This window comes from Monodon monoceros, unplaced genomic scaffold, assembly GCF_005190385.1.
Source record: "Monodon monoceros isolate NGI ecotype Baffin Bay Population unplaced genomic scaffold, NGI_Narwhal_1 Super_Scaffold_19, whole genome shotgun sequence".
NCBI lineage: Eukaryota > Metazoa > Chordata > Mammalia > Artiodactyla > Monodontidae > Monodon > Monodon monoceros.
In genome coordinates this window covers 26,680,642-26,702,310 of record NW_021703775.1, presented here as the reverse complement: position 1 = coordinate 26,702,310, position 21,669 = coordinate 26,680,642, and the positions used below count along the sequence as shown (strand labels likewise).

The following is a 21,669-nucleotide window of genomic DNA, read 5'->3' as shown; positions in this document are numbered from 1 at the left end:
AGGGATTTGGTTGAAAATCTGTATTCAAAGCAGTAGAACCCCTCGGCCTTCCCCACACAGCTAGGTGACTCTTACCGCCCTCACCTGTATCCCCCAGACAATGGAAGTTCATCAACCTTCTAGAGAAACTGAATCCAAGTGACTCCAGACTTGGGAACACTAGCCCAGTGGAGAGCGGGAGCAGGTGAGGCTAAAAGCAGGGAAATTAATGAAAATCTGCAAAGTGAATATTGGGACTCCAGCCTCCTTCCCCTACTTGGCTTCCAGAATGCAGACCAACGAGAGGATACTGTATTTACAAAACAGGAAGAGGATCCTGTTAAGAAGAACCAAGAAAAGAAACAATCAAATAGCTCTCAGAAATTAAAATTATACTAGCTGAAGTTAGAAATTCAATAGACATGTTGAATATAGACTCAAGGAAATTTCCTGTAAAGCCAAGCAGAGGGACAAAGTGAAGGAATAGGAGAGAAAAAAAGGAAAAGAAAATCTGAGTGTTAATCTAAGATGTTGAATATTTGACTAACAGGAATTCCAGAATGAGAAGAAATTATCAAAGAAACAGTATAAGAAAAGTTGCCAGAACTGAGAGATGGGAGTCTTCAGATTGAAAGAGGTCACCAGGAACCCAAAATAATGAATTTTAAAAGAGATGGCATTGTGGAATTTTAGAAATAAACTGTATAGATAAAGAGAAGATCCTAAACATTCCCAAAGAGAGAAAACAGGTCACTTGCAAAGAATCAGGAATAAAATAGCATTGGCTTTTTCAACAGCTAGACCCGAAGCCAGAAGAGCAATGTCTTCAAAATTCTGAAGGAAAATGATTATCAACCTAAAAATTGGAATCTTCTCCTCAAACTGTCAGTTAAAGCTGAGTGCAGAATTACAATTACAAATTACCTTTTTTTCAGATCTAAAAGGATTCAAAATTTTCTTCCCATTTGCCTTGTCTTCAGGAAGCCACCAGAAGAGGTGTTCCACCAAAATGAAGGTGTACACCAAGAGGAAGGCCTGGAGGGACGTGGTCTCCAGAAATGAAAGTTTCAGAGAAAAATAATGGAACTGAAGGACAGGAGTCTTCAGATTGAAAGGAGGCACTGAAAATATCAAAAGGCTGCTACAGGGTGAAGTAAGAATTTCAGATGGTACAAGGAAAACTATGTTAATGAGAAAAAATGAGGCAATTATTAAATCCAGGTAAAACATAAAGTCGAAAAGGAGAGGAAACATAATCATGTACAACAAAGTTGTAATATTATTCATATAATTGTAATAATGTGAATATTGAATATCCATAAACCCCAAAACTATGATAACTATTTGGGGAGGGTGATGAGGGTAGGGGAGAGAAATGTGTTTATGGGAGTGAATAATAAGAGAGCTGAATCCTCAACTACCGTAACAGATAATACAAAAGAACTACTTGAGAAATAGCGGTATAGATAAGCATGTTAGTTTGAAATATAGGTTTCTAACTGAAGAAACAGCTAACAGTATTTGCTTCTGGGGAATAGAAATGGGAATTGAGGAGGGATGGGGCAACATACTATTTTTCCTTACAAGTGTTTTAGTACTTTTTGACTTTTTGAACTATGCACATAGATTACTTTGAAAAAAACTGTGAAATTAATTTTTAATAGATTTTAAAATAAAGCTTATGAACGAAAAGAAAAACTTCAGCACATCAACCATCTGTCTCTACAGTCACTAGAGCTCTAGAGCTGCACTCTAAACTACATCTCCCTACCCTTCCCCCAAACTAAACAAAACCATCAACATTTCAATTAGTTCTAATTCAAGTTCCTACAGGATATAAAAAAATGAAATTGGGCTTCCCTGGTGGCTCAGTGGTTGGGAGTCCACCTGCCGATGCAGGGGACATGGGTTCAAGCCCTGGTCCAGGAAGATCCCACGTGCCGTGGAGCAGCTAAGCCTGTGCACCACAACTACTGAGCCCGCGTGCCTGGAGTCCATGCTCTGCAACAAGAGAAGCCACCACAATGAGAGGCCAGTGCACCACAGCAAAGGGTAGGCCCCGCTCGCCACAACTAGATAAAGCCCATGTGCAGCAAGGAAGATGCAACGCAACCAAAAATAAATAAATTAAATAAATAAAATTTTTTTTAAAATGAAATTACAGTGTTTTAGCCTCATCCCCACCATCCTCCCCCATCTTTCTGAACACCCTCAATCTGAACTTTTGGGTAGTGGTATGCTGGTAAATGTTTAATACTTGATTCTTTGAGAAAAAAGTCCTGATTTATAGTATTTGCCAGTTTCCATGGTGTAAATTCTCCTATTGTGGATGATTTCAAGCCATCACTATGATGTCACTGAATGTGGAATTGGGAAAAGATGCACACGTTAGCTCCAGCAAACTACTGCCTTAGGCCTCTCTAGCCTTATCAGCCTCCCTACCAGACCCAGGTTACAGGAGAGGCTTGAATATCCCTTCCAAAAAGCCAGAAGTCCACAAGGGATGTAGCAGCAGTAGAAGTGGATTCTGAAGGGAAGAGAAGTGGTTCTGGCTGCAGGGAGGGGGTGGTGAATTTGCCACCTTCCTTTCCCTCCCCACCTCTAGCAGAGTTACCTGCTCATTAGTAACCCCCGGACGCAGGGTCCCATGCTTGTAGTCTTCCAGCAGCTGCACAGCCTCTCTGAGACGTCTCTGCAGGCAAAGAAAAGGGACATTGAGGGACACACATCCAGGGCTCCGGCAACCCTCTCCGTGAAGGGGTGCATCAGTACTGATCAAGCACTGACTATATTTACAGTGTACAAGGCCTGCCCTCCAGTTCATGGGACTCACGCAAAACGTTAAAGAAGGCTACAGCCTAAATATCCTTTCATAGGGAAATGGCTAAATGGCAGTGGCATAATAATACTATGGAACATTATTCAGCAGTTTAAAAGTAAAGTAGATCTACATGGCCATATCTCCAAGATATTTTCTTAAGTGAGAGAGCAAGTTGCAGAGCTGTATGATGCCGTTCGTTGTACCAAACAAACAAAACACACACACATAGAAAATAATATTTCCTACGAGAGTATTTATGTGAGAAGATGCATCAAAAATGCTCTAGAAGGAGACCCACCAAACTGGTGACAGGGGTTACCTCGGGGTAGGAGGAAAGGGCTCAAACTTGGCAAGCGGTGTTGGGAGGAACTTTAATCTTAATTGTGATATTGAATGTTTTTATAAAGAGAACATATTTATGAAATACTTATATAATTTCTTCCCAACATTTAAAAAACACTAGCAGAGATTTACATACTAAAATACATATGGCCACAGTAACTGATGCGGAAAGAAAAAAATAAAAGGATAGAATTGCTATGATTTTTAAAATCTTAAAAGCTAAAGAGACAGCAACAGTGAGAGAAGGCAGCCCTTATCCACCGAAAGACCTGTATAAGAATATTCATAGTGACACTCTTCAAACAGCCCCAAACTGCAAACAATTCAAATGTCAGTAATAGATTAGATAAGTAAACTGTGGTATATGCACACAATGAAATATTATACCTCATTTAAAAAAGCAAACTACAAATATATGTTATAATGTGGATGAATCTTCCCCAGATTGGCACCCCAATATCTCTCATCCCCCATGTTCTTCTAGAACTTTCCCACATGCCCCATCCAGAGATACAGTCTATGTCCCCTCCCCTTGATCGTGAGCAGGCCTTTATGACTGCCTCAACAATAGAGTAGAGCCAAGGCGAGGCTATGTGACCTCTGAGGCTAGGTATGCAAGGCTAAAAATGCCTTGCACTTCCACCTTGTTCTCTTGGGATGCTCACTCTCTTGGAACTCAGCCATCATAGTGTAAGGAAGCCCAAGAGACCCATGTGGATAAGAACTGAGGGCCTGGGGCTCCAGTTAAGCCACCAGCTAATGGTCAGCACCAACTTGCCTGCCATGAAAGTGAGCCATCTTGAAATGGACCTTCCCCAGTCAAGCTGCCCTAGCCGAAGCTGCATGGAGCAGAGACAAACCATCCCCTCTAAGCCCTGCCCAAACGAAGATCAGTGAGCAAAAGAATTGCTTTTTGTTGTTTCAAGCCACTAAATATTGGGGTGATTTGTTACATAATAATAGAAGGCTGATACACATAATGATAAGCAAAAGAAGGCAAACACAGAAGAGTATATATAAAATTCATGGGACTTCCCTGGTGGTCCAGTGGGTAAGACTCCACGCTCCCAGTGCAGGGGGCCAGGGTTCGATCCCTGGTTGGTGAACTAGATCCCACACGCATGCCTCAATGCAACTAAAGATCTTGCATGCCGCAACTAAACATGCCACTATGAAGATCCCACGTGCCGCAACTAAGACCCAGAGCAGCCTAAATAAATAAATAAATAAAGTATATATAAAATTCAAAAACAGGCAAAATGCACCTATGGTGGTAGAGGTCATTACAGTGTTACCTTGGGGCAGGGTGGGGTGGTGGTGGTACTGACTTGGAAAGGGCATGAGGGAACCCTCTGGAATTATGGAAATGTTCAATGTCTTGATCTGACCGGTGGTTACATGGTATAAACATATGTCAAAATCCATTAGGCCATACACTTAAGATTTGTGCATTTTCCTGTATGTATGTTATACCTCAAAAAATCAACAATAAACAGTGACAACAGTCAGAGAAGTCAGCCTATGTCAAGGTCAGATGAGGAACCCAGGCAACAGGGATGCTCATCGTGGGGGAAGAAACCCAGGGAAGCCACCGTGTTCCCCTTTGACGAAGGGACAAACCTGGCTAAGGACGGGAGTACAGAGAGACCTCAACAGAAGCCCCTAGTCTAAAGGCAGCATGCAGCCCCAGGGAGGGCACCCCGTGGGGCATTTGCTGAGCAGGCTGACAGTGGTCACATAGGATGGGAAATGAACAGCCACCTCCTGTACTGACAAGCCAGCCGGGCTGTCAGGGGGCCAGGAAAATGTCTCACTTGGGTGTAGCCTGACTGCTAGAAAGCACTGCCTCTCCCCTTTCAAATATATGCATATCAATCCCTGAATTCCAGAGTCCTTTCCCAGAATCTGTTTGTTTCCAAAGTACAGATAGCTTTGTGTTTTTTGTTTTTGTTTTGCCAGTTATACTAGTAATCCATGCTGTTTAGAGAAAATGGCAGAAAAATTGAAAGCACACAAAAAATTTTTAATCACCTGTAAACATACCACTTGCAAAGTGATGATTTTCCTTCTAGACTTAATACATTTGTTTTTCATGTTGATTGTTGGTTTTAACTTGCTTAAGGTCACACAGAAAGTGAGCGGTTTAGTATTCGAGCCCAGAGTTTAGTCAGACCCTTGCTGTCCCTGCAACCCCCCAAAACTTCCTAGTGATGCGGCCAGCTCCCCACCCCAAGCCTGCTTCCTCCCAGCCTCAGCCTCTGCCCCGACAATGAATGCTCTACTTTCCACCCTGAATGGTGAATGGCCCCGCTTTCTCATTATTTTCCCACTCCAGGGATTCTCCTGAGTTCCTCTAAGAACCTGGCCAGATTCCATCTCATTTGACATGGTCATCAAAGGGAGGCCTCTTGTCTCAGGAGTAAGTTCCAAAGAGCCCTGATCTTGGCATGCACTGAGAAAGAACCAAATCCAAAGTTTCTCAGGACAAGTCTGCGAATGCAGGACTGGGGAAAGCTACAATGTGCTTTTCTGCCTCTGGGCCTTGCTAAGCCTCAGCTTGGCCCCCCAGGTCAGAGGCTGAGGGGTCGGGGCTCCTAGCGTCTCTGTGGGACAGGCAAGGCCCCAGGCCACTTGTCTTGAGAGGTCCCTGAGGGCTGGCTGTCCTGGGAGCTGGACTCCTCACAGCAGAGAAGGGGATGGTTTTCAGGGAGACTTGAGGGATAGGTTTGCTTTAAACCCTCCTCCCACCCCAGTGCATCGTGATGCTTGAGAGGGATGGGGAAAGCTGGGGGTCAATGGCAGGGTGAGCTTTGTAGGAGGTCTTTTCAACCAGGAACAAACAGGCAGCTAGGCCCTCAATGCAAAGATGGTGAGGGGCCCAGCTGGCTTGGAGACAAGGCTGCAGGCCCTTCTCTGGAGCCCTGGGCTGGGGGAGGGATGGCCCAATGGTGCTTCCCAGACTCCATCACCAGACTGCCAGAAAGTGTCACAGCACGTGTATTTGATGGGGCATGGTCTCCGGAAACTCCCTCAGGAAACAGGCACCTGGGAGGTCTGTTTCAGGGCAGAGAATTCGAACAGAGGTCCCACCCCAAGGCCCTGAGGGGAAGAAGGAAGCAAAAGGGCAGGCATGGAGCGTTAGGGTGGTGGCAGAGAGGCAGGGGACCCTACCGGACAGGAATGGGGATGGTGGGACACAGGAAGGAAAGGCACAAAAAAGAAAGATGAGGACAGTCATCAGAAGCAAAGCTAATCTTTTTTTGAGGGAAGGGGGTACCCTGTAGCCCATGCCCAAGCTTAATGCAGACTGAGTATAATCCATGCTTGTCTAGGGAGGATGTCAAAATGATTTAAATATTTATTATAATATTTAATATGTTAAAATATAGGATGGGAGTGACAGCACCTGGTCAGGATGTGAGGAACACCCAGAAACATTTCACCCCACTTCTGATAAAGGACCCACCCACTCCCCAGGTGGTACCTGCAGGTTCCCACCTCCTGATCTTGCCCACACTGTTCCCACCGCCACCCATCCCCATCCCCAACCATCCTTCAAGGCTCAGGGCCACCTTCTCCAGGAATCTTCCAGAAATGTTCTCTCCATCCTCTGAACAGCGAGAGAGCATTTGGTTTGTACCTCTCGGAGGTCCCCGACCACTTACCAGCATGTGCGCGTGTTATCTGTCAGAGACTGCAAGGTGCAGGGAGCAAGGGACTGGTTTTAGGTATCTTTGCAGAACTGCAGGACACACCTACTCCAGCCCATCACCAACACAGGGCCACACATAATGAGCATTTAACAAAAATGAATGACTGAGACTGCTGGGGGGGGAGAAGTGAAGGGTATGGTCAGGGTTAGGGATCCAGGTTCCAAAGCAGCAGGCCAGAGTCCCTCAATGATGATGCTGGTTTTACAGAATCCTGGGATTCCAAGAGGCCATGCATGCCCAGTTCACACAGGATGTGAATGAGAATACCCCTGTGTGTGAATATTACAGAACCACGTAGGCATTCCTTTCTCTGAGACATTTGGGGCCCGAGCGGGAAGGGCATTTTGGCACCCAGGGTCACAGAGTGGGTGTGTGGCACCTAGGAACACCAAGTCCCCTCAATCCCAGCTCTGGGCCATTTCTATGAGACACGAACACAGAAGAGCCTCCTGTCCTCATGACAGTCGGTAACTGAGAGGGGTGGTCTCCCAGAGAAACCACAGCAACGCCTGCATCCTGAAAAGCTGATGCCTACTGGGGCCAGGCACCCCAGATAAGAAAGGGAAGGAGAAATTGCACACAGAGAAATTGCAGAGCATGTTTAGCGAAAGTGGTGCAGTTGAAACATGGGCATTTCAGGCAGTCAGAAGTTTGGGAGTCTCAAAGCTTGCAGAACTTTAAAAAAAAAAAAAGGGGGGAGGAGGGAAGGAGGAAGGAAGGAAGGGGAGTGTCAATGGTCAGGGGAGAATGAATTGGCAGCGGGGGCGGGGGGCGGGGCCTGCAGACCGCCTCCCGTCCTGCCCTGATCGCTGAGTATTTGATTGCTCTCACCTGGGCCAGTCTTGCACCTGACAAGGGCAGGGCCGCGCATGCTTACCTTGTCTGCAACCACAGCTTAAACCATTTCTTTGTGGCTCCCAAGCAGTGGGATTTGGGGGCCAAAGCTAATAATTTCTGTGCAGGCAGAGTCTCAAGCCCTTCTCTCATCTTCCCTCCCAGCGGTCCGGGGACCCACGGGGTTATCTGTGCTGAGATTGGTTCTTGGCTCACGCCAACCATGAGCTACCCTCTGGGAGGCCCAAGGGAAGGGGAAACCAGGGACACATGGGGAGAGCTCTGTTTCCCTGTGGCAGACCTCTGATCACCTTCAGGACACCGATGTAAGGTAAACCCATATAATTCTGGCAGCGTGACAGGTGGTACAGGCCTTTAGAAAATAAATCTGTCCAGCTACCCCAAGAACTATAAAAACAATCATGGTCTCCAGCCTGGATACCCTACTCTTGGGAATTTTTTTCTAAAAATTAAATTTAGCAGAAATGAAAAATGATTTGCCGGAGACTATTTTTTGCAGGAAAGCAAAAATGGTAGGAAACAACCTACCTGTTAGACCTAAAAGTCTAACAGGGATGGTTATTTATACTATAAGACATGATTTCCCAAAATTATAAAGGCCTGGAAATTGATGATAAAAGCAAATAAAAAGTCTGTGTTCGATGTAATAAGTATGCCAAAAACGGATACAGATGGGCAAAAACCTGAAGTGTATAAGGGTACTGACATTTGGAAATTTTTAAATTAAAAATTCCATTAAAATTTTTAAAATTAGACTATCTGATGCTGTCTAGAATGCATTTAAGTGGACATCCTCACTTACTGCTACTGAGAGCATAAACTGATATAATCTTGGTACAGGTTGGTACCACTTACACGGCAATTTGGTAATATATATCAAAAGCCTTAAAATGCCTTTCATTCAGAAATTCTACTTTCAGGAGTTTATCCAAAGGAAGTAAAGAGAAATATGGGGAGATTTACGTACAAAGGATATTTATTGCAATATTATTTACGATGGCAAAAGACTTGAAACTACCCAAATGGTCAATTGAGAAAATGATTACGTTAGAGAATAGCCACACGATGGATTACTATACAGTTATTAAACACATTTTGAAACAGCATTTGATGACAAGGAAAAATGCTCATGATATGCTACATGGAAAAAAAAAATGTATCATGTATACATATATCACATATGATTTTAAATATATATATATTTATGTATGTATACATATATATACATAATACACACACAGATCTTCCTTGACTCATGATGGGGTTCATCCCGAGAAATCCACTATAAGTGAAAATATCATCTCGAACCTGTGCCCCCTGCAGTGGTAGCACGGAGTCCTAACCACTGGACCACCAGGGAATTCCTGAAAATATCATATCTGAAGTTGAAAAAGCGTTTAATACATCTAGCCCACCGAACATCATAGCTTAGCCTGGCCTACCTTACACATGCTCAGAACACTTACATTAGCCTACAGTTGGGAAAAATCATCTGACACAGAGGCTATTTTATAATGAAATGTTGACTATCTCATGTAATTCACTGAATACTGTAATAAAAGTGAAAAACAGAATGGTTGTGTGGGTACAGAATGGTTCTAAGTGTATCGGTGGTTTCGCCTCGTGATCACGCGGCTGACTGGGACCTGTGGCTTCCACGGCCCAACAACATGAGAGAGTATTGTACCCACTAGCCCAGGATATGATCAAAATTCACAATTCGAAGTATGATTTCTACTGAATGTGTATCGCTTTCATACCATCATAAAGTCCATCTTAAGTTGGGGACTGTCTGTACAGAGATAGAGTGAGATACAGATACATATATATCTATATCTATATACACATTATACAAACCATCCTAATTTTGTACATATACATATACCAGAATGTTAATTGTGATCATTTCTTGCAGGTGAGATAATGAGCAGTTTTTATTTTCTTCTTTAGACTTTAATATTTAGAGATTACTACCCACGTCACATCAAGAGGCCCACAATATCAGCTGTTCTCATGGTTAGTGATGCCGCCTCGTAACCTGGTTGAAGGGGTGTCCTCCAAGCTCTCCACTGTAAAGGTACCTTTTCCCCTTAGTAATTGCTAAATAATATTTGGAGGAGGTGATACTTACCTGAAAGCATAAGAATATCCTGTTTCCCAACAACTTTTACTCTATGAAAATAGCATCCATTAATGATCCTTGTCAAAATCAGTTATTTTGTTGAGGATTACACAATGTTTATTTCCTTCTACATTTATTAGCTGACATTCTTCTGTGAATATGAGCTTCCCTCTTTCACAGTTTTAGTTTTACTATGGACTCATGGATTCTTCTTATTATTATTCAATGTATTATAATCCATTGTTTTTCTTTTTCTTAATGTTTGAATTGTCCCAAATGTGGCTAGTGGGATGCAGCCACTTCCTGTTCCTGTGTCTCCATCAGTCTATGAACAATTTCTTACTTTCTGCAGCAAGTCTCTTTGCCTTGGGTGTGGATTTGGCCATCTCTCCAAGAAGCCCTGGGTCCTTTTTGTAAGTAATGGTATTTAGAAACCAAGATCTGAGTGCTAAGTGTGTTCATTGTTACTGGGGTATCGTGGACCTTTCAGTGAACAGAGCCAGGAAACTGAGAAATATAAATGTAAGTGTGTGTGTGTGTGTGTGTGTGTGTGTGTGTGTAAATCATAAGTTCATATTGATACCTCCAATTCAAATACAACATCACATAGTTTTTGTCTTTTCCCCTACTCCATATTTGTATCTCCCTACTCCCATGGTGAGAACCCTGGTTCCCAACATCAGTATAACGATTTATTCTGTCCTACAATACACCCAAAATAGTTTCAGATTACCACACGAGTACTAATAATGAGTTGGTGTTATTAAAACTGTTTCAGTTGGTTTTCTATGCCCTTCAGAATGATAATCTGCCAACCATTCATTCTCTTAAATAATTATTGAATTCAGAATAGCAGACCCCTTTCATCTTCAGTTCATAATTTAAAGTAACTTAGATGTCAGCTGGTATAGCCTTGCCCTTAGGGATCTAAATCTAATTCCATGACCTATGTGGAAGGACAAAGCTAGGGCTTCTGCCAGGTGCCGGTGGTTTCCTTCCTCAGGCCCAGTCCTGCACACACGGCACCCTGGCAGTAGACTCACAGCCCCTCAAGATCCCTCCAAAGAATTTACTCTTGCTGGACTTTAGGAACCAGGCAGATTTTATGACAATATCACAGGAATGATGGTGGAGGGGACAGCAACTTTCACAAGCATGTATGAACAATCTCAAAAGGGCCCGCAGACACTAGCCTTCCAGTTCATCGTGGTTCCTCGCTCTCCTTCCCACTGTTTTTCCCTCTTGTTCCTTCTCTCTCCTCTCTTTGGGAGGATCAAAAAGCACAATTCTTCCTCCTCTGTCAAGCAGGCCAACCTCCTCCCTTTCTGAAGCCTTGCTCAAGACATTCTTAGAACAATGACAGCCTTCTTCCTAAGAGAAATTATGGTGAATAAAATTTGCTCCACCTCATTACACATACAAGGGTTGGAATCTTTTTAAAGCTTGGTCTGTTATAAATTGCAAACAAGTAGCTGCAAAACTCTCTCAAGATGAGTCTATCCATTGACTCAGCTAATGCCCCTCAGAACCGGGTCACCAGAAGGCTCAAGCTGCCCAGGATCTTTCCACCTCAGGACACTCTGGCTTCCAGAGCCACCTCCTCATGTTCTCCACTCTCCTCCCATCCTCACAGATGAACAGGCCTGTCTAGATCTCCTCCCCCTGGGCAGTCACCAACCCACGCTCCCTCCCAGGACACCAGCCAAGGGCCCTGGGAGAGAAACAGTGCTCTGAAGACATAAGCCATGGTCTGTGGACTGAGCCCAGCAGAAGGGGGAACTGGCCCTCCTGGTAGCACCATAGTTTTGGGGGGAGGGGCTCAGGTAAGAGATTCTTTCCTCTTGGTGCCTCTAATTTCTCATTGTTTCCATGCAAGTGGCTTTGCTAAGCAACCTGCCTCGACTAGAACCAGGGAGGGCATGAAGGGCCCACTCATGGATGGCCCTTCCAGATTTTTTAGGGCCTAGAAGATCTTCTGTGGGCAGAAAATTTCCAAAAGGCCAGCAAGTAGTATTGGAAACAGTTCCCAGCTGGGATGCAGGAGGGAGAGGTCTAGTTCTTTCCAGGAAGCCTATCAGAATCTTTGATAAGGGGAAGAAACATGTGAAATTTGAAAACTATTCTAAAATTTCTGTTGCACTGGTTATTTCCTAGTCAGTAAATAGTTAAGTTTCCTTGACATTTCAATTAATAGTAAAAAAAAAAAAAATGTATGAGATTTTTAAATTTACCAATGGGGAAATAGGGAAAAGATGGTTTAGTGATATACAAGAATGCTGGGACCTTTCAAAATGCAAGAGTTGAAGATAAAAATGTGGTACAGGAAGAGAGCAGTAAAATGAAATGGTCTGGGAATGAGAGGAGGGTGGACTGGAGAGGTGCCTGTGAACAGCGCAGGCGGCGTGCTGCTCTGCAGCTGCCCATCCATCCCCAAAGTCCCTGCCTGCTTCTGTTAATCAGGGGAGCCCTGAAGAACCTCCGGACCTCCCAAGGCTCCCTCCACCATCTCTCAACGTGCCTCGAAGTCCACCCTTAATAAGCACTGGCCTTTACTGCCTCCTCCATCAAGCAGCTGGCATTTATGTCGGGATTTGTGTTGCAACTCTATCTAGCTGTGCACCGTTTGGGAGCTTTCAAGAAAGACACATAACCTAGGCTAGGTAAGTAGTTTCTCTAGTTGGGTGCTCTTCCAAATTTTTATGGAATCACTGTGATTACTCCTTAGGAGAATCTAGACAGGGCCCAGAAGTACAACAGCCTTGCCCTTAAGAGGCAGTACATCCAAGAGGTAAGGTCAGCCAGTTAAATACTTGAGTCCTTCATCCTTCCTGAGATACAGGAGGAAATCACGTATCAGGGTAATTCCCACATTGCCTATTACTGGGCTGCTCTCCCAGGAACAATGGGAATGGTTCTAGGTCCAGGTACCTAGCAGGCCGTGTGCTTCTTTTCCCTCCAAGAGTTGAAGCAAGCCAATGCTCAGCACAGAGAAGGTGAGCAGAGGAGTGCTGTCTACTCAGGAGGGCTATAACTCAGAGGCTCAATGACTTGCCTCAGGGTATGTGGGCCTTCTTCCAGCTGAGTAATCTTAGGGGGGGTTCCCTAAACTTGAGTTACCTGAACAGGAATGCAAAGGGTTCTGGAGACAAGCATACCTGCGTTCATACCCTGGCTCCATCACTGGCCAGCACCATGTGCATGAGACTTAACTTCTGTCTGTCTGTTTCCTCATCTGTAAAATGGAACTTAGAATAGAATCTACCTCATAGGGTTGCTTTGAGTTAATCTGACGCGCTTCTACATGTAAAGTGCTTATGACACTGCCTTGCTCACAGAAAATGCTTAATAAATATGTGCTGCTTTACATGTGTATGCATTCCTGTGCACATCTGTAAATACAATACAAAGGATATAAAGACACACTTCTTGGGATGGCTCAAGTAAATCTGACAATACATTTAAACTTGATAGTATCAAGGACTGGTGGAGCAACTAGAACACTGTAGATGAGAATGTAAAATGTACAGCAATTTTTAAATGACAGTTTGGCAGTTTCCTACGAAGTTAAACATTTACGTACCACACTTACCGTATGAGCCAGCAATCCGAGTCCTAGTTATTCACACAAGAGAAATGAAAGCATACGTCCACACAAAGAATGCTCAGAGCAACTTTATGGACAATAATCAGAAAATGGGAGCAGCCCAGGTGTTCATCAGCAAGTGGGTGGATAAACAAATTCTGGAACATCCTCTCAATGGAATGCTGCTCAGTGGTCAGGAGGGATGAAGTACTGATACATGCAACAACACAGATGAATCTCAAAAGCACCATGCTAAGGGAAAGAAGCCAGACACACAAGACTACATACTGTAGGATTTCACTTATATGACATTCTAGAAACAGCAAAACAGCAGGGACAGAAAACAGATGAATGGTTGCCAGGGGCTCAGCATGGGGTGTGGGAGATGGATTATAAACGGGCATGAGGAATGTGCTAGGGTGACAGAAACGTTGTACATCTTCATCGTGGTGTGGACACGACTCAATATGTTTGTCAAAACTCATAGGATGGTTCACACATAAAAGGTAAACTATACCTTATACTCAGCCTTACCTATCCGAGGAGGGAACTGTGTAGGGAGAGGGTATGAGGGATCCTTTTTTGTTCTACTTAAATGCATCTGAACTGCATGAACTTTTGTAATATAATCCATGTACTCGGTAATAATTTTACTGAAGTTTGAAATAATAATAATGACATATATCTACCTTGAAGGGATGTGGTGAGATTCAGATGAAATGAGATAATGTGTATAAGGCAAACACACAGATGACCTATGGACCTTCCAAAGTCACAAGGTATAAAGGCCAAGGGGTCTCCATCGAGAGTGACAGCCATGACTCACCTCAGTGACAAAGAGTGTGCGAGGGTCGATGATGTCCAAGAAGTGCCTGAAGCGACCGTAGAAGGATGTCTGGAGAAGGGGTGGGAGAGGAGACTGGATGAGTTTCTGTACTCCGTCCTCCAGACAATGGGGAACACTGCCCACAGCTCATCCTTACTGCCAGTGTCCCACAGTCCCCAGGACTCCCCAAGCCGGTGAGGAACACCAATGAGGCCTTGCTTCTCAGTGACCTGAGGGCAGCTTTCCCAGGTCTGAGGGCTTTCTAAAGTCAACTCAGAAAGACCATTAAGACACTCAGTGACTGTCCCAATGTCTCTTCCACGTGCCTCCCATTCTGCTCCCAATGCCCTGAGATCTACGCCAAGCGTTTCAGCAGCTCCCAGGCACCACTGAGCATGCAGACTGGAGGGGAGGTCTGGTGCCCAGCCCTCTCCCAGTCTCTCCTGCCCAGCACAGCCTCTCTGCCTTACTTAGGACCCTCGAGTGAGGTAGGGTCCCTCCCCAAAGTCCAGCACAGGCACTGCCCCCAGGGAAAGCTCCCCACAGGTGGAACTCAAACAGGGTGGTGCCCAGCTCGCAGCCCTCAGGCCTTCCTTCCCCCATAGCCCCATTGCTGCTGTGAGGCCCAGGACCAGGGGCCAGCTCCCCTATCCTTGCCCCAGAGCAGGGGCCTTGGAAAAGTAGGGCTTTGTGCTAAACAGGCCACAGGCATTAGAGCACAATGAAAAGAAACCAAGCAACGCTGCTGCTGGGCCTTCTGCCCTCAGGACAGGGCCAGCTTGGCAAAGCCAAGCTCAAGGGGAGGAGAGAGGGCACCGAGCTAGGGGACAAAGGGGAAAGCTGCAAGCGCCGGGGGTTCATGCCTCACTACACTCAGGCTGTGTCCCAAATCCTCCCTGGAGCCCCACAGCTCTCCAAGCTCATCCTCCGCTCAGTGCAGGAAGAAGCCTCCACACTCTTTTCCCTTCTCACTAGGGCACCAGACCCTGCAGCCGATTTCTGCTCCTCCCGCTTCCCAGTAAAGACCACAGAAGGACCCGGGTCACCAAAAGGTCCCCCGCACACACCAGGCCCCATGCCACCTCCATCTCTCTGCTCACCATGGCACCCCCTGCGTGGAGCAGCCTTTCCACCCCCAGCCTTTCACAGACGCATCAAGCTTCCACACCATTCCTAACTAAAACAGTTGCTTCTCTAACCTCTTATAACTCAAATGGCCTAAACGATTTCCCAATTTATACATGATGCTCAATCAGAGACGTTCAGAGGTGTGGTCAGGGGTATATGCTGAGGACACTCACTGCTGCATTATTTATAAAGGCAGATTGTTAAAATGACGATCCAGGTACATGATCGAACACTACACAGCCCTTTAGAATCATGTTTTCAGACAATGTTTATGACATGCAAAAATGCTTATGATTTGTGAAATGCATGTAAAATGCATGATTCCAACCTAATAGACAGGAGATAAGTAGAGCTAGATGGATATTAAATGGATAGCAAAGAGACGGGATGACATCCACTAGAATAAACCAGGGTTCTTTAGAGAAGTGGCTGATGCCAGGGTTGGGGCAGGGAAGGTACACGATGAGACTGGCACATATTGTTGTGCTAGAAAGTAATGAAGTGCCACACCCCGAAATGATGGGACATGTTCAAAGGACCAGCAAGAGGCAAATGGACGTTGTGTGCCTCCGAGAGGTTCCCAATAGCGCTCACATAGTATTCTGAAGGGACTGAGTCTAATCATGTGAAGACATCAGACAGACCCAAACTGAGGAGCATTCCATAAAACAACTGGCCTTGTTCACCAAATACGTCAATGTCGTAAAGACAAAGAAAGACTGAAGAACTGCCCCCACATTAAAGGAAACTAAAGAGGCAAGACAACTGAATGCAACGCATGATTTTCGACTGAATCCTGGACTAGAGGGGGAAATGCGCTCAAGGACATTGCTAAGAAAACTGACAAAATTGGAATAGGATTATAGATTAATAAAAGTAGTGTACTCAAATTAAATTTCCTGAATAACTGTACTGTGGTTATTGCTATAGACCGAGTATTAGTGTCCCCTCAAAATTCATATGTTAGGGCTTCCCTGGTGGCACAGTGGTTAAAAATCCACCTGCCAAGGCAGGGGACATGGGTTTGAGCCCTGGTCCAGGAAGATCCCACATGCCTTGGAGCAACTAAGCCTGTGTACCACAACTACTGAGCCTGCACTCTAGAGCCCGTGAGCCACAACTACTGAGCTCTTGTGCCACAACTACTGAAGCCCACATGCCTAGAGCCCGTGTTCCTCAACAAGAGGAGCCACAGCGATGAAAAGCTCACGCACCGCAATGAAGAGTAGCGCCCGCTAGCTGCAACTAGAGAAAAGCCTGCGCAGCAACGAAGACCCAATGCAGCCAAAAATAAATAAATAAATAAATAAAAATAAAGTTCCCTTAAAAAAAAAAAAAACTCATATGTTAAATCCTAAGTCCCTAGGTGATGGTATTTGGAGATGAGGCCTTTGGGAGCCCTCATGAATGGCATTAATGCTGTTATATTGACTCCAGAGAAATCCTTTGCCCCTTCCACCGTGTAAGAGCACAGTGAGCTGTCTATGACCAGGGATCAGGCCCTCACCAGATACTGAATCTGCCAGTGCCTTAGTCATGGGCTTCCCAGACTTCAGAACTGGGAGAAATTAATTTCTGTTGTTTATAAGGCACCCAGTCTATGGTATTTTTATTATAACAGCCCAAACAGACTAAGAGATGTAAGAGAATGTCCTTGTTCTTAAGGATACACTGAAGTATTAAGGGATAAATGAATATAATCTCCTCTCAAATGGTTGAGAAAAAATAACATGTATAGGAACTTCCCTGGTGGTCCAGTGGATAAGACTCCGCGCTCCCAATGCAGGGGGCCCAGGTTCGATCCCAGTTCCCACATGCATGTCACAACTAAGAAGTCCACATGCCGCAACTAAAGATCCCACGTGCTGCAACTAAGACTCAGTGCAGCCAAAATAAATAAATAAATAAATATTAAAATAAATAACGTGTAAATATACAGGGTGGTAATAAAATCTGGAAATGTAGGCATTATTATTCTGTTTACAGATTGAAGATGTTCTTGGTAACATGTATATTTGCTATGTTTCTGGACTTTATGATCATCTGTAGACAAAGAATAATAAAGGAAATGTGACAAAATGTTAAAAACTAGTGGATCTAAGCAAAGGGTATATGGAATTTCTCTATATTCTTCTTGCAACTTTTCTGTAAGACTGAAACTGTTTCAAAATTAGGATTTCAAAATCACATTATTTAAAAAGCTAGATGAAAATATATTAAAATGTTAACAGAGATCGCCTCTCTGTAATAGGATTTTTATTTCCATATCTTTTACATTGCTTCTAAAATGAAAAAAAAATCAGTATTATGTATAATATAAATGATATTCTATTTTTAAAATATATATTTAAATTAAAATACAAACTGGTCTATTACTCGATTATAAGCTCCTGAAGGATGTGGGCTATTGGATATTCCTTCTGTATTATCTTCCTTGGCTCCTGGTCTTGTGTTACACACCTAGAAGAGGCTCCACAAACACACTGGCCACAGGAATGAATGAGTGGGCCGGTGAACAGCCAATGCCCTGGAGGCTTCCTGGAGTGATGGAGGCCCAGCTGAGCTTTGAAGGGAGGGTAGGATTTGAAAGGGACAAGAGTATGGCAGCTAGCAGCCCAAGGAGGGAAGAGGATCAGCAGGGGCAGAGGTGAGGGCCTGAAGGAGAACGGCCTGAGGGAAGCAGCTTCTTGAAGATGATCCAGTGCAAACATCCAGCCTCTGACTTGCCCTGTGGTCTGTCACTGCCTTCATCCTGTCCCGGCCCTGCTAGCCCTCTCGTATTACTCTCCACCACTGCCACTGGGAGAGAGTCCTAAGTAAAACATTCTGCTCCATTGATACCTACAAACCCATACTGGACTAGCTGAGAGAACACCACGACGAACAAGCCCGCAAGGAGCCGAGACCATCAAGAGAGACAAACAAGTAAACAGATAACTATAAAACACTGTGATCCCTAGGGCTTCCCTGGTGGCGCAGTGGTTGAGAATCTGCCTGCCAATGCAGGGGACACGGGTTCGAGCCCTGGTCTAGAAGGATCCCACATGCCATGGAGCAACTAGGCCCGTGAGCCACAACTGCTGAGCCTGCGCGTCTGGAGCCTGTGCTCCGCAACAAGAGAGGCCGCCATAGTGAGGCCCGCGCACCGCGATGAAAACTGGCCCCCACTTGCCACAACTAGAGAAAGCCCTCGCACAGAAACGAAGATGCAACACAGCAAAAATAAATTAATTAATTAATAAACTCCTACCCTCAACATCTTCTAAAAAAACAAACAAAAAAAACCAACACTGTGATCCCTGCCTAAATGAGGCATCATTATGGGCACAGGAGACACAGTTTATTCCTCCCTAGTGAGTCAGGAAGCTTCCCAGAGGAGCTGGGATGAGTGGATGGATGAGTTTACCTAGCAGAGAAGGGTATCAGCAAGAGCTCAAAGGCATGCAGGCTCGGGTCAGAAACTGCACCAGGCCCCTGTGGTTTTTTCAGTCATTCACCAAATAGCTATTGAAGACCTACTGTGTGCCTAAGACTGTGCTAGGTCCTGGGAGTAGAGCAAGGTTAACTGACTAGGGGAATGAGGAATAACACAGTCATGGTAATGCCTAGATCTCTAGTCAGACACTAACGCTTATTAACCAGGATAAGGAAAGCAAGAAGCATACTGATTTAGTGGAGAGGAAGATTGGCCACGTAAACTTGTGATACTTAAAGGGCCTTCCAGATGTAACCTCTCAACAAACACTTAAACATATAGGCCTGAGATTCAAGAAAGGGGTTCTGAGTTGGAAATGCTAGGCATACATGTCCTAACCCAATCAGACTAACCTCCCCCACTACCCTGGGAAAAAGTCAGGCTTACTGACTCACTGCAATGAGGGAGGCCACAAAGTAGAGGAACTATAAGGCATTTTGTCAAACAAAGGGAAAAAATTGAGTTAGTGCAGAATTCTGGGGAAAGGTAGAGTAAAATTTAAATGAAGCAGTACATTAACAGGCTGGAAGCAAACAGGGCTGTGGGGAAGGGGGTCCACATAGGTCTGGACTGAGAAGTAGACATAGGGTTTTGTTTTTTTTTTGAAAACTATAAAATTAAAGCTCCTTATTTGAAGCTCTGCACTTGCGTTGATTCTCTGAGTCAAAGTGCCATAGGCCCACCAATCAAAAGGGGGATGTGTCATTCCTAATGTCACCTGGTTCTACAAGGATTGAGCCATTAGCCACTGCAGTCTCTAACCTTCAAGACACCCTGAAAGGAGTTCAGGGCAGAGTTCAGGGCAGAGATCAGGAAGGAGGCTCTCTGTGCTCTGGGAAAATTGGCAGAACAGGCCTTCAGAGTTAAATATTTTCAGGACAAATCTTTTATGAACATGGATTCTTCCATCTTCCCATACTTAGAAAAGCACTAAAACCATTAACTAAGATATCTGTTCCTCATGCGTGGCAGCAACCTTCTCCTGAGATGTGTGCTTGATTACAAGTACCCTTCGCCAAAATCATATACATGCTGACCTCCCCCTTCACCTCTTCAGAGCAGTTTCTCAGAGCTCTGTGAGAGGGTGTCTTCCAGACTATAGTCCTCAGTAAGACACTAAATAAACTCAACTCACAGTTCTTTATGTTCTGTGTTTTTGTGGGGTTTTTTTGTTTGTTTTTACATCTTTATTGGAGTATAATTGCTTTACAATGGTGTGTTAGTTTCTGCTTTATAACAAAGTGAATCAGTTATACATAAACATATGTTCCCATATCTCTTCCCTCTTGCGTCTCCCTCCCTCCCACCCTCCCTATCCCACCCCTCTAGGTGGTCACAAAGCACCGAGCTGATCTCCCTGTGCTATGCGGCTGCTTCCCACTAGCTAGCTATTTTACGTTTGGTAGTGTATATATGTCTATGCCACTCTCTCACTTTGTCACACTTACCCTTCCCCCTCCCCATATCTTCAAGTCCATTCTCTAGTAGGTCTGTGTCTCATAGTTTTGGAAGTTTTAGCCACAGCAATCAGAGAAGAAAAGGAAATAAAAGGAATCCAAATCGGAAAAGAAGAAGTAAAGCTGTCACTGTTTGCAGATGACATGATACTCTACATAGAGAATCCTAAAGATGCTACCAGAAAACTACTAGAGCTAATCAATGAATTTGGTAAAGTAGCAGGATACAAAATTAATGCACAGAAATCTCTGGCATTCCTATACACTAATGATGAAAAATCTGAAAGTGAAATTAAGAAAACACTCCCATTTACCATTGCAACAAAAAGAATAAAATATCTAGGAATAAACCTACCTAAGGAGACAAAAGACCTGTATGCAGAAAATTATAAGACACTGATGAAAGAAATTAAAGATGATACAAATATATGGAGAGATATACCATGTTCTTGGATTGGAAGAATCAACACTGTGAAAATGACTCTACTACCCAAAGCAATCTACAGATTCAATGTAATCCCTATCAAACTACCAGTGGCATTTTTCACAGAACTAGAACAAAAGAATCAACGTTGTGTTTGCTTTTTTCTAAGTCGACACTACTGATACATTTTAAACAGCAAAGTTTCTGGCAATCTATGACCTTGGAGAATGTGATTTCTCAGTGAGTATGAAAGAGTGGCTCCCCAAAGAAGGAGGTGGCTGGGATACCTCAGGGCTGAGCAGGCCCTAGTCAGAAGCACTCTTCTTCATAGCTGCCTTTATGTGTCTGTCCTCCCAGCCTGATGCAGGACACAGCAGGGAAGGTTTCTACCTTCTCGGCCTAATTAGTTTTTATTACTTTCTCAATAGTTTAATATGTATGACATTTTTTTGCCCTCCAAAATTCAGACCCCACTTTTACCCCATCAGATAATCAGTGGATGTCTTTCCTTCCCTTTTGCTTCACTGGAAAAATGAGTCAGCCAAGTAATTCATTCCGTTTCCCTGCACAAGAAAGGTGAGTCAGCTAATTCTCAGCAGGGGCTCGAGGCCTGCTGCCTTCCTAACTCTAGCGCCTGGCCCAGGAGAGCAGAGCCAGAGAGCTGCCTCGGGAGCAGCAGCTGTGGGCAAAGGCCTGAGAAGAAACTGACAGCCCGCCTGCACCCAGACCTCTAAATCACTGAACCTGCAGCCCAAAGGCGGAAAGGCTGGACCAGCTCAGTAGTCTTTAACCAGGCTACACACTGAATCACCTGGGTTTTCTAAAATCCAGGCTGTACACCCAGGGATTCGAACGCTATTGGCCTGGGGTGGGCTCCAGGCATCGGTGTCTGTTTAGAAACCTGCCCAGGTGATTACTGTGCAGCAGGGGTTGAGAGCCACTGG

The 21,669-nt window shown here is 44.5% G+C and overlaps 1 protein-coding gene across 2 annotated transcripts in view; it reads right to left on the bottom strand.

Moving 5' to 3' along the window:
• Window positions 1–21,669, bottom strand: part of SFXN5 (sideroflexin 5) — a 116,002-nt gene that overhangs the window by 88,810 nt on the left and 5,523 nt on the right. For both annotated transcript variants that reach the window (XM_029232202.1, XM_029232203.1), the window contains exons 2-3: window positions 14,242–14,310; window positions 2,594–2,671 (exon numbers count right to left, since the gene is read on the bottom strand). In XM_029232202.1, coding sequence (XP_029088035.1) covers window positions 2,594–2,671; window positions 14,242–14,310 — 147 coding nt within the window. The remainder of the gene's footprint in view (window positions 1–2,593; window positions 2,672–14,241; window positions 14,311–21,669) is intronic.